Raw genomic sequence first — 13,419 nt, forward strand, 5'->3', positions numbered from 1 at the left:
CATCATGGAAAAATTATACTGATTTAAATATGATTATCTATGTACGCTATTCAGATTTCGAACACTCGTAAAACACGCGCTGATAATAATAATTAGTATCTAAGCTAATTACGTTTGTGTTAAAAGGAATATTTACTCAAAAGAATTAATTTGAATTGTTTAATAAATTACTTATTTATTTATTCTTGGCACACATAATGAGCTAGTAAATACCTAGGGGTTTGACAGATATTACGTGTACTAAAGTAATGAGTTTGTTTGTTTATGAGTGTTAATCTCTGTTATTACTGGTACTTACTGGTTGGATTTGAAAACAATCGTATTCATAGAGGCAGCCGTTTTTTTTATTCTTTTTTATTTTTACTTTTTGCACAATGTACAACAGCAGACTTAACGTGTGTCGTGTTTCGTCTTAGGCCTTTTATGTACCAGGGCCGCGGTAACTCTTTCGAATAATCCTGCAGCCCCGGTGGACTTAACGCCTTCAAAGGTAGACTGCCAGTCTTACCTTAGACATTTTTTTTCCGATTGGGCGAAGCCCTAAACCTAAACCCTTCAGACGTGGGCGAAACCACGGGAAAAATATATTAAAAGCATCAAATTCTATCTGGGTTTATGCTCTCGTCAACATTTCTTATCCTAACCAAAGCTAAACCAAAATAAAAACGAATCTTCCGTATTTTAAATATTACCTATCGAAGATTATGTTTTGACTAGCTTTCCGCCCGCGGCTTCGCCCGCGTGGAATTCGGTTATATTGCGGTATAAATCACAACTATAAGAAAACTTCTCATTCCTACGGAAAAATCTAAGAAGCGCGATGTAACGCTGGATACGATTAGTTGTTAAACCAAAAGTGAATGGTACACTATATTATACGTTTTCCCTTGTGGAGCAAAAACATGCAGATTTTGGGCACTGGAAACCCGGGAACACGCTACATAGAGCTGACCATGCGAAAAACAATGTTTTTCCAAGTGTACTCCAGCAACCCTTAGAGTTTGGCCTTGTGCTTTATTGTAGTGTGTAGTGTAAAATCATCAAATGACCCCTCCCGCTGTGGGTTAGCAGCGGTGAGGGAGTGTCAGACTCTTACTGACTAAAAACCGTCGTGTTCCGTCGTAGACCTTTTATGTACCAGGGCCGCGGTAACTCGCGCGAACAATCCCGCAGCCCCGGTGGACTTAACGCCTTCAAAGGTAGACTGCCAGTCTTACCTTAGACATTTTTTTTCCGATTGGGCGAAGCCCTAAACCTAAACCCTTCAGACGTGGGCGAAACCACGGGAAAAATATATTAAAAGCATCAAATTCTATCTGGGTTTATGCTCTCGTCAACATTTCTTATCCTAACCAAAGCTAAACCAAAATAAAAACGAATCTTCCGTATTTTAAATATTACCTATCGAAGATTATGTTTTGACTAGCTTTCCGCCCGCGGCTTCGCCCGCGTGGAATTCGGTTATATTGCGGTATAAATCACAACTATAAGAAAACTTCTCATTCCTACGGAAAAATCTAAGAAGCGCGATGTAACGCTGGATACGATTAGTTGTTAAACCAAAAGTGAATGGTACACTATATTATACGTTTTCCCTTGTGGAGCAAAAACATGCAGATTTTGGGCACTGGAAACCCGGGAACACGCTACATAGAGCTGACCATGCGAAAAACAATGTTTTTCCAAGTGTACTCCAGCAACCCTTAGAGTTTGGCCTTGTGCTTTATTGTAGTGTGTAGTGTAAAATCATCAAATGACCCCTCCCGCTGTGGGTTAGCAGCGGTGAGGGAGTGTCAGACTCTTACTGACTAAAATCGTCGTGTTCCGTCCTAGGCCTTTTATATACCAGGGCCGCGGTATCTCTTTCGAACAACCCGCAGCCCCGGCTGGCCCCCTGGCCCCACTGGGCCCCACTGATTTCAAAACACCTTAAGACTAATTCGCGGCGAACCTTAACACCGCGATACAGAAAAGCACAACGCCATCTATCGAGCTATCGAGAAGCTCGCGATTGAACAATGAGCTACAGGTTAAAGCGCGAGATATCATTGCACTTCTTACGTATCTTAAAAAAAACAACGTCACCACGTTTTAAAAAGCTATCATTCCACTTCTTACGTATTTTAAAAACACATCGTTACCACGTTTTAAAAACACCCAGCGCCATCTATCGCATACCTCAAGAACTAAATAACTTAACTTTATACCAATTAGTAATTCGTTGAATTATAGTTATTTCAAATTGTAAATTGTACATCATCCCTCGGGAATTCCTCATTTTCGGGGATTCATTATCGTATCATTTAGCTTCTACATGTTTATATTCGTTTGCAATATATTACCTTGTTTTAAACGACATACAGCGCCATCTACAATCCATCCATCAAGCAAACAATATTTTTGTTTTCCCTCGGGAATATCTATTTTTTTCGGGATAAAAAGTACCCTATTATTTAATCCGGACTTCTAACTTTACGTCTGCAAAATTTCAAAGCAATCGGTTCAGTAGTTACGGCGTGAAAGCGGAACAAACAAACAAACAAACAAACAAACTCACTTTCCGATTTATAATATTAGTAAGGATTAAGGAAGCATATTTTTTTTTTTTTTTTTTAATTAGCCTATGCTGTCCCACTGCTGGGCAAAGGCCTCCCCCAAAGCCTTCCACTTTTCTTTATCCATCGCTGCTTGAGGCCAGTCCGAGAGGAAATATTAGTCGTAATAAATTCTATCACTGTTTAGCGGATTAAACCGATTACTAAAAACTAGAATATTCTCACGTCCTTAGGCTCAAATCTGATGATAACATTAACGTCAGTAACCATGGAGTTTCTTGCCCGTTCTTCTCCATAGGAAGCTACTTTTGGAATGGCCAACTAGAATCAAACTTAGTAATATTTTTGACGTTCATAAGTGCTTGTTAAGGCCTAAATGAAATAAATGATTTGACTTCAGTTTTCTTAAAACTTTACGTACCTACAAGTTTTAAAGTAAACATTTGTTTTAAGAAAATCAAAGTTCGGTTGTTGTAAACTTGAGCGTTACTAGTTTGGGTCTTAAGATTCTAGACTGCTTTGATAACACGAGTTTTCGAACAGCAAATTAAGTTTTTACACATTGACTCCCGTTTTATTTGACACCAGTCTAACCAAGGGGTATGGGGTTGCCCGGGTAACTGGGTTGAAGAGGTCAGATAGGGCAGTCGCTCTTAGTAAAAGCACTGGTTCTCAGTTACATCCGGTTAGGCTGGAAGCCGACCCCAACATAGTTAGGAAGAAAGCTCGGAGGATGATGACTGTCGTTTTATTTAATTGGATCGTCAATTTAGATTTTTTTTTCAAAATAAATTACAATTTTTGTTTCTGCATAGGAATTTATATACTTGCATAAGTAATTATGTAGATCAATCAGTTGAAATCGGTTTTATTTTGGGATCGCATCTTATCTAACAACGCACACTGATAACGCGACAGAAGATTGCAGCAGATAATATGTTTAAAGGAACTAAAATTTTCTGTTGCTTGTCTACATATTTATCTTTATCTATACCTATATCTGTCTGATATAGATTTGACGCTATCCAACGCTAACCGGATTTTACGATCAGAGTAATCTGTTGATAACAAATGATCACATTTTTACAATAAAGATTGCTTTTATCAGTCACAGGGTCACACTTGGGTTTTCCACGTGCATATATATATTTCCGACCGCGGCTTCGCCCGCGTCGAGTTCGGTTATATCGCATTTCTTCAAAAGTCCGGGATAAAAACTATTCTATGTTCTTTCTCAAGGTCAACTCTATCTTTGTACTAAATTTTATTAAAATCAGTTCAGTGGTGTAGACGTGAAAGCGTAACAGACAGACAGAGTTACTTTCGCATTCATAATATTAGTAGGGTTAGCTGTTTCCCGTGGTTTTCTTGAGTTGAGGAAACTACTTCCCATGTAGAATACAGCTTTCATCAGTCAAGGATAGCTTAGCTTTTTATCAGTGAAAGAATTTTTTCAATTTGGTTCAGTAGTTTTGATGCCTAGCCTTCTATGCCCATTTTCACCAACAATCTCCCTAACTAAGTGTCACTTAAAATAAGGGCTCCCCCAATAATAAAGGTTATAAGGGACACTTAGACTTTGGTGAAAACGAAATTCATATTAAGTGTTGCCTAAATGCTCTTAGGGGATCCCAAAATGTTGGTATTTGTTGATGAAAATAGGCATTAGACCTTAAAGCCTTTTTATATACTTTAAGGTTTAGGATATAAATAAACAAGCAACCAAAATAAATGTTTACTATTTATAGTATACGTAAGTATAGACGTATATATCAATGAGTCAAATGACGAGACAGCGAGCTCTTCTAAATCAATGATGTTCATGACAATGAACTCTGAACGGCCGGTCATGACTCAAACACGTGTCTACGGCCGAAGAGATCCAATTAGACTCTATATATCATCTGTTATATAATTTCGTAAGTAATCGGGATCGTCAGAAATGTGATGTCCTCCTAGCCGATTATCGGCTACGGCGGCTGTTCTCATGTAAGGAGATTAGCCAACTACGCAGGACATATTATAGTGCACAAGCATTTGCGCAGACACAGGTGCACTCACTATTCCTTAACTCTCATAGCCCGATGGGACGGTAATCCGACACGACCGGAGAGAGATCAGGCGCAGGACCGACATTTACGTGCTCTCCGATGCACGGGTGTATCAATCACCAGCTTCCAGGCTCCGGGCTGCTTTGTGAAAGTCTTCTAAAACCCACAAAGCGATTTCGGCCCGACTCGGGAATCGAACCCGAGACCTCGTGCTCAGCAGCCGCACTTGCGACAGCTAGACCAACGAGGCAGTTTCAGAAATGTATGTCAGAAATGTATGTCAAATATATCGTCAGTGTTGGCAAACGATGGAATGACGTAGGGTGTGAAATGACGTAACAAGTCACGATACAAGCCGATAGTTTTTAAACACGACAGTCGAACTAGTATGTATAGAGGTAGTTCTCGTTTTAACAACTGGTGATTAAAGTGACGCTGGATGCAGGTCGCTTCCAACAGGTATCTGTGGAGATTTAAGGGGGAGGCTCATGTTCAGCAGTGGACGTCCTATGGCTGAGATGATGATAATGATGATGATTAAAGTGGAAAGATTATTTATCAAAGAAATACCTATTAATTATAAGTGGATGTCCCTAATCTTGGCAAAGAACAAGTGCAGAGCTTATAAAATTAGACAAATACCTACTTGTCTTTGAACACATACCGCGGTAAATGCACAGATGTATGCAAACTGATAATATACAATGTAGTCTTAAGATGTGCAATTGAAATTGTTTGAAGATCATTTAGTCTATAATCCATTTCTATCTAATATCACATCTCAGAAACGTCTCGTAATCACAGGAAATAAAATCTACAATGCCAATTAAAAAAAAAATTACACCGAAATAGGATCTAAGGTCAAAATTCCGAATAATTTTGCAAAACCATTCAAGAGGTGATGAAAAAGTATACCACTTATACAACTTTGACTTCCTACAATCATAAATCACCTTGACCGTCATTCTATTTCAAGAGCAAGACTGTTAAGACAAGATACGGCTCAATTACCATAAATACTAATATAAGCGTGAGTCGGCATATATTTATCAATAGTTCTGTACACGAACCTAGCGAATGATCGGTAATCTTCCAACTGTCTTCTTGCTGTTTCGTAATATTGTGTAATTACTTTTTCGAGTTCCGTGAGTGAATACAAAGGTCATTCTGTGTTTTATTTTATTCATAAAATCTTCTCTTAACGCTAAGAAACGCTCCATCTTTCTCCGTGTGAGAGGAGGCCTGTGCCCAGCAGTGAAACGATAAAAAGGCTGTACCTAACATATAGGTAGACTTCTTAAATTCTTATTTTGTTCTTCCATAAAAATTAAGAAAAATATTATCACGCTACACTTATAAGCGGATCACCATTTTTTGTTAACATACTGTCAAAAATAATGCTTACTTAAACACAATTAGGAAAAGGCTAGGCAGATGATGATACTGTCAAAAACGAAGAATTGATCAATCTGTCAGATTTCAATTACATAATCAAAGCGAGAGATAATAACAAGAGTGCAGTTCTTATTGCCAAAATTGTCTTAAATTGCTCAGACTTGGAATAAATACAACAATTTATTGCTATCAAGGTAGCGCCTGATAGAAATTTAGTATCTAACCGCAAGCTGTCGAATAATGCCGTGACTTTATCATACTCGAGTACTGACCGTTAGGCTTCTAAGAATGTTTAACCAGCAGGAGCCACCATTGTCGTATCTTTGTCACGGTCTAAAAGGCGCTATAGTCGTAAGTGATGAATGAATGTGTCCAATAAGTTCGTTCTAATGTGTGACAATTTCGCAGTGTGCGTGCGTAACGATGAGTGATCAAAAAATCTTGAGTGAGCTATCACTATACATATATCGTGTTGCTGTGTTATCCGTACGTGAATTAGCAGTATTTTTTGCGAAGGAACTTGTGCTCATAGTGGATCCGGTTAGTTCAATAATCTAACTTGTGACAATCAAACTTTCCTTATAGTTAAATAAACCTATCCACGTGTAACTATTGCATAACTATATGAAATTATTTTCAACTAGGAACTCCGATAATATTCATTTGTGTGATCGCCTTATTAGATGCTATACAAGAAGTTTATCAAAACAGATAGCTACTTATATAAGGAAAAGCGTTTTCATTTAATATCTTACAGTAATTCCAGTCGGTCGTACTATGATGTCGTTTTGTTTGTTTATATTAGTACTATCAATTACATGTAACGATGCGGCTAGAATATTGGCTGTGTTCCCAGTACCGTCTATCAGTCATCAAGTAGTGTTCCGACCTCTTACTCAAGAACTTGCCAGGCGAGGACATGAAGTCACGGTCATCACACCAGATCCTGTCTTTACAAATGGAGAAGCACCAGCTAATCTCACAGAAATTGACGTCCACTTTACTTATGAAGACTGGAAAAAGTTTTATGAAACTACTTCGGGGGATAATAACGATCTTTTAGAACAATTGCAAACAGCATACATATTGATAGATCGGATATTTGAAATTCAGATGAGGGTGGATAAAGTGCAAACGATATTAAAAGAACAAAAGTTTGATTTGCTCTTACTAGAAGCTTGTGCGAAGCCCGCTTTGGCTCTATCACATGTTTTCAAAGTGCCGGTGATTCAAGTGTCATCGCTTGGTCCAATTTTCTTTAATTCAGATATTGTTGGGTCGGCCTGGCATCCTTTGCTGTATCCGATTAATTTTAGTCTTAAACTGAACAATCTGACCAAGTGGGACAAATTAATGGAGTTCTGGACATTATACAGAATAGTCAGTATGATGCAACAAGTGGACCAAGTAGAGGATGAAACGGCTAAAAGATTGTTTGGACCAGATGTACCACCGATGAGTGAATTGAAAAATAACGTTGACATGCTGTTTGTGAATATTCATCCTCTATGGGATACAAATCGTCCAGTTCCTCCCAGCGTTATTTATATGGGTGGCTTGCATCAGAAACCTCAAAAGGAGTTGCCTCAAGTAAGTATTCCAAGCTATAAATTAAGCCATGTTTCTATAGTATTTTACGCTTAAATCCTGACATTCAGTAATTATGTAATTGCAGGATCTCAAACGTTATTTGGACTCTTCAAAGAATGGCGTGGTGTACATCAGCTTTGGTACAAATGTCAAACCGTCACAGTTACCTGCAGAAAAGATACAAATACTGGTCAAAGTATTCTCTGAGCTACCTTACGACGTGCTGTGGAAGTGGGACGAAGATGAGCTCCCTGGACGTTCTAGCAATATTAGGATATCTAAGTGGCTGCCACAGTCAGATCTATTAAGTAAGTCACCCTATCCGGAAAGATTGGTAAAATTAGGATCAATCACGAAGATTTAATTAAATCTTGAATTTTCAGGGCATCCTAACATCAAGGTGTTCATAACGCAAGGAGGTCAACAATCAACTGATGAAGCTATAACGGCAGGAGTACCTCTGATTGGTGTACCAATGTTAGGCGACCAATGGTTCAACGTCGAAAAGTATATAACACACGAAATTGGAGTCAGACTTGATATAGAAACGTTGACACAGGAAGAATTTAAGAATGCTATAACTGAAGTCATTGGAGATAAAAAGTAAGTCAAAACTGTTGTTTTTCCAGAGGTCTGAATCTTTGAAGAAAATAGGAGACCTACAAGCAATGTAAGATTTGCAAATTGCAAGATTATTAGCAAATAGTACTCAACCCAATTTTTTAAAGATATAAAAGAAAGTTTTAAGGCCCCATATTTTTAAGTAGACAATAATATTATAATAGAAAGAATCTACAAATATGACACTTTCCAGGTATCGTCAGAACATAAAAAAATTCAGCGAGATTGTCCGCGATGAGCCAATGCCACCGTTGGAGCGTGCGGTGTGGTGGACGGAGCACGTGTTGCGTCACGGCGGCGCGCGACATCTGCGCTCTCCCGCCGCCAACATGTCGTGGACACAGTTTCTTGAACTAGAATTAGTGCTTACCGTATTAAGTGTTGTCTTAGGTTTTGTTTTATCATTGTCTCTTCTACTTTATTACTCTTACAAGCATTTGGATATAAGTCCAAAACAGAAGCTAAAAGACAATTAGTTAAATCTATTTATTCAAAAGTAAAACACTAATTTATGTAATTTGTTTTTTATGTGTATTTAATGTGTATATGTGTTTGTATGTCTAGTACACTGTGATAAGCTTTTGAGCGTAATAAAAAATATAGATTAATCTATCTTCCTTTGCTTTATTTTGTGTTCTGTCATTGATTCCACTTTGCAGTCCTTTTATATTTAATTTTGAATGGTCATCCATTAATATCTGTTTCTACGACTTTTTGACCCAACATAACCATCCATGACATTTGAGTAAGCTACATCTATCAATATTAAAGTTAGCAATCAACCTAGTACTCGGTAGCTTAACCTGACTTTATTTACATCTTTACTACATACCACATTACACCTACTTATCTGCCTACCCTTTTTCCATCTGTTGGAGTAGGCTTTCAGTCTAACCAGGTGTAACTGGGGACCAGTGTTTAAATTAGCTACTTAACTGTCTATCTGATCTCCTTGACCCGGTTGCCCGGACAACCAAATATCCCTAGGTAAAACTGATTGTCAGACATACTGGTTGCTAACTACCCGTAACAACTGTCAATGATGTTCAAATAACAACCGGGTCCTTCAGTTTCTCCTGATCCGAAATACGGTCATTGGTGTAATATACTTAGAAACTACATATAAACTTAGATAAGTTGCATTGGTACTTGCCTGACCTGGAATCTAACCTACATTCATACTTGAGAGGTTAATTATTGTATCCCATAATATCACACAAGGAAGTTCTAAATCTTCATCTACAACTTTTAACTTCAACATTAAATTATACTAGGATGAAAATTAGCAAAGAAAGAAAAATAAGAAAAAGAGAACAAAAAAAAAAACAGAAAAATATTTCACGAGCGATGTGAGGTAGAGAAAGGGGGGTTTTAAGAGTAGAAATTTGTTTCTCACGATTGCCGGCAAAAGTAGTCCTAAGTGAACGACAACGGTGTAGTTAATAATAAGAAACAAAAAAATAAAAAAGAAATAAAAATTGAAAAAAGCAAAAAAAGAACTATGTATTTAAGGTGCATCGGCCTTTAAGTCAGTGTCTAGTGGATGCAGCTTTGGTTACTTCGTCACCCATTGTAGGAAGGCGATTAAAAAATCTACAGCTTTTGTATTTACACTATTGACTTCAAAACCTTATTTGAAAATATTTCTATTTTCTTATTGAATCCTATATTAATCTCTTAAACTTATGTATAGTTCTGCCAACATATGTACCTTAAAATCTTCCCCCTCGTCTTCCTTTTGACCATATTTTTTTTTCTTATTATCTTCCCTTTGTAATGGGTTTAATTCTGTCTTTATTTTTATTTATTCAAAATGAACATACTCCCGCCAATTGGCAGGCTTTTTTTTAAAGAGATGTATGGTCATTGTGGCTCCGGTTGCTATGCTCTAACTTATCAATCAAACTCTTTTAGAGTTATGATATTTAATTATTGCATAACTATGTGAAATTCTTACTTTCAACATGGAACCCCGATAGTGATGGTTCGTTAATAATTAGATACAAAAGTTTATCAGAACAGATACCTTTATATAATTAGCCTGTAAATACCAGATAGGTACCCATATATATGGGATCGCGTCTCATTTTGTTTCTCATAGTATTCCCAAACGGTCGTACCATGATGTCGCTGGCCTTGTGTATATTGGTAATATCAATTACTTACAACGATGCGGCTAGAATACTGGCAGTGTTTCCTGTACCGTCTATCAGTCATCAAGTAGTGTTCCGACCTCTTACTCAAGAACTTGCTAGGCGAGGACATGAAGTCACGGTCATCACACCAGATCCTGTCTTCACAAATGAAAAAGCACCAGCCAATCTTACAGAAATTGACGTCCACTTTACTTACGATGTATGGAAAAAGTTTTATGAAACTACTTCGGGAGTTAATAATGATCTAATAGAACAAACTCATACAGCATTTGACTTGATGAATCGGATATTTGAAGTTCAAATGAAGGTGGATAAAGTGCAAAAAATGTTAAAAGAACAAAAGTTTGATTTGCTCCTACTAGAAGCTTGTGTGAAACCCGCTTTGGTTCTATCTCACATTCTCAAAGTGCCTGTGATTCAAGTGTCATCGTTTGGTCCTATTTTCTTCAATTCAGCAACTGTTGGATCAGCTTGGCATCCTTTGCTGTATCCAATTAATTATGTTCTCAAACTTAACAACCTAACCAAGTGGGACAAATTAAAGGAGTTGTGGAGCTTATATAAAATAATAAGTGTAATGCAACAAGTGGAGCAAGAAGAGAATAAAACAGTAAAAAAATTGTTTGGACCAGATGTACCAGCGATGAGTGAATTGAAAAATAACGTTGACATGTTATTTGTGAATATTCATCCTCTATGGGATTCAAATCGTCCAGTTCCTCCCAGTGTTATTCATATGGGTGGTTTGCATCAGAAACCTCAAAAGGAGTTGCCTCAAGTAAGTCTTCAATTTTAATTAACGTCTAAAAATAAACATTTGAAATAATCTTTAAGTTATTCGGAGATAACATATCAGCTATAAATAAAGACACGTGATTAATATCATATTGTACTTTTTGGGTAAACCCAGAAAACTATCTACCTACATATGTTCTTAAATTATATAAAAATCAATGCTTATGTAATTGCAGGATCTCAAAAGTTATTTGGACTCCTCAAAGAATGGCGTGGTATACATCAGCTTTGGTACAAATGTCAAACCTTCACGGTTACCTGCAGAGAAGATACAAATACTCATCAAAGTATTCTCTGAGCTACCTTACGATGTGCTGTGGAAGTGGGATGAAGATGACCTCCCCGGACGCTCTAGTAACGTAAGGATAGAAAAATGGCTGCCTCAGTCAGACCTGTTAAGTAAGTTATCATATCCTGAAAGATGGATGATCAGGGATTAATAAAATTAGGATCAATTACAAAATTTAAATTCAATCATGAATTTTCAGGGCATCCTAAAATCAAGGTGTTCATAACGCAAGGAGGTCAACAATCAACAGATGAAGCTATAACAGCAGGAGTACCTCTGATTGGTGTTCCAATGTTGGGGGATCAATGGTTCAACGTAGAGAAGTATATAACACATGAGATTGGAGTCAGGCTTGATATAGAAACGTTGACAGAGGAAGAATTTAAGAATGCCATAACAGAAGTCATTGGAGATAAAAAGTGAGTCAAAATATTTAAGCTTAAATAATTGTTGTCTAGTGTAGTTCCAAAGTTCTGAAGGGATCAAATAAATTTTGAATCCAAAATACTAACTAGTACTGAGGGAAACTAATAAAATGATTCTGAGTTTAAGTAAGAACGGTTTTATATCCAAGAGACGTAAAAAGTGAAGAATATTTAGGATGCCAGATACAAATTTAGGAACTAATCTAATGTTCGGAAACACCATTTATGTTTAGTATTCCAACAAGTTCTGTGACTAGTATTAGGAAATAGTACTCCCAATTTTTTTATTTAACGAGACAAGATTGGAACCTGAAGACGAAAGTTTTAAGGTGATTTATTATTAGTAGATAATGAGAAAGAATCTACATAATAGTATATTATTTTGCAGGTATCGTCAGAACATGAAAAAGTTTGGTGAAATAATCCGTGATGAGCCAATGACACCGTTGGAGCGTGCGGTGTGGTGGACGGAGCACGTGCTGCGTCACGGCGGCGCGCGACATCTGCGCTCTCCCGCCGCCAACATGTCGTGGACGCAGTTCCTCGAACTAGAACTAGTGTTTACTGTATTAAGTGTTGTCTTAGGTTTTGTTTTATTATTGTCATTCCTACTTTATTACTCTTACAAGCATTTTGTTTTAAGTCCAAAACAGAAGCTAAAAGACAATTAGTTAAATCGATTTATTCAATAATGAAAATTCATTAGTTTTGATGTTCATAGAGTATCTACTACTCTTAAAAATATTTTTGTATCGTAAGTCTAGGAAAATCTGTGATAAGCTTTAAGTCTATTTCTGTTAAAATTTCTGTTTATTTTTCATTGCCGTATTTTGTTTTATGAGATTAATTACATTTTTTTGTTTATTGTTGAACATCTTGTGTTTCTTTAATATCGCCTATTAAACTATCAAACCCAACATACATTAAGCAGCCCGCCCACGTCCGATAATCGGTGACAGATTTTTTAGTATTAGAAAAATTGAACACACTGATAGCAATAGCGCAATACACACATCTGACAAAAAGAAGATAATAAAATCTTAATCTTAATACCTACAAAAAATTGGCCCGATTATCTGTCCTACAAAAAGTCGGACGAAGGCAGGCTTATGTTCAAGAAGTTAAAAGAGCAACAAACTCAGACGTTAATTGGTAAATATTACGACAAAAAGCAATAACATTTGACTGAGCAACATTTATTAATACTAACGTATTCGACTGCCTCGTTGGCCTTGTGGTCGCAAGCGCGGCTGCTGAGCTCGAGGTCTCGGGTTCGATTCCCGGGTCGGGCCGAAATCGCTTTGTAGGTTTCCTTAAACTTTCACAAAGCAACCCGTAGTCTGGAAGTTGGTGATTGATTCACCCGTGCATCGGAGAGCACGTAAATGTCGGTCCTGCGCCTGATCTCTTTCCGGTCGTGTCGTATTGCCGTCCCATCGGGTTATGAGAGTGAAGGAATAGGGAGTGCACCTGTGTCTGCGCAAATGCTCGTGCACTATAATACGTCCTGCGCAGCTGGCTGATCTCCTGATGAGAACAGCC

The 13,419-nt window shown here is 37.4% G+C and overlaps 1 protein-coding gene across 3 annotated transcripts; it reads left to right on the forward strand.

Moving 5' to 3' along the window:
* Window positions 1–6,092: 6,092 nt before the first annotated feature.
* LOC110382749 (UDP-glucosyltransferase 2) lies at window positions 6,093–12,641 on the forward strand. Of its 3 annotated transcripts, none has more exons than XM_064041063.1 (4): window positions 6,093–7,591; window positions 11,340–11,562; window positions 11,652–11,871; window positions 12,266–12,607. In XM_064041063.1, the coding sequence occupies exons 1-4, from the start codon at window positions 6,779–6,781 to the stop codon at window positions 12,546–12,548; spliced, it is 1,539 nt and encodes a 512-aa protein (XP_063897133.1). In that variant the 5' UTR covers window positions 6,093–6,778; the 3' UTR covers window positions 12,549–12,607. The 3 variants fall into 3 exon arrangements, with proteins under 3 accessions (XP_063897133.1, XP_021199104.3, XP_021199106.3); XM_021343429.3 differs by lacking the exons at window positions 11,340–11,562; window positions 11,652–11,871; window positions 12,266–12,607 and adding exons at window positions 7,677–7,899; window positions 7,975–8,194; window positions 8,406–8,802 and having other exon boundaries at window positions 6,100–7,591; XM_021343431.3 differs by lacking the exon at window positions 6,093–7,591 and adding an exon at window positions 10,248–11,146 and having other exon boundaries at window positions 12,266–12,641.
* The last annotated feature ends 778 nt before the right edge of the window (window positions 12,642–13,419 follow it).

The sequence above is a fragment of the Helicoverpa armigera genome, chromosome 24 (genome assembly GCF_030705265.1).
Source record: "Helicoverpa armigera isolate CAAS_96S chromosome 24, ASM3070526v1, whole genome shotgun sequence".
NCBI classification, from domain to species: domain Eukaryota; kingdom Metazoa; phylum Arthropoda; class Insecta; order Lepidoptera; family Noctuidae; genus Helicoverpa; species Helicoverpa armigera.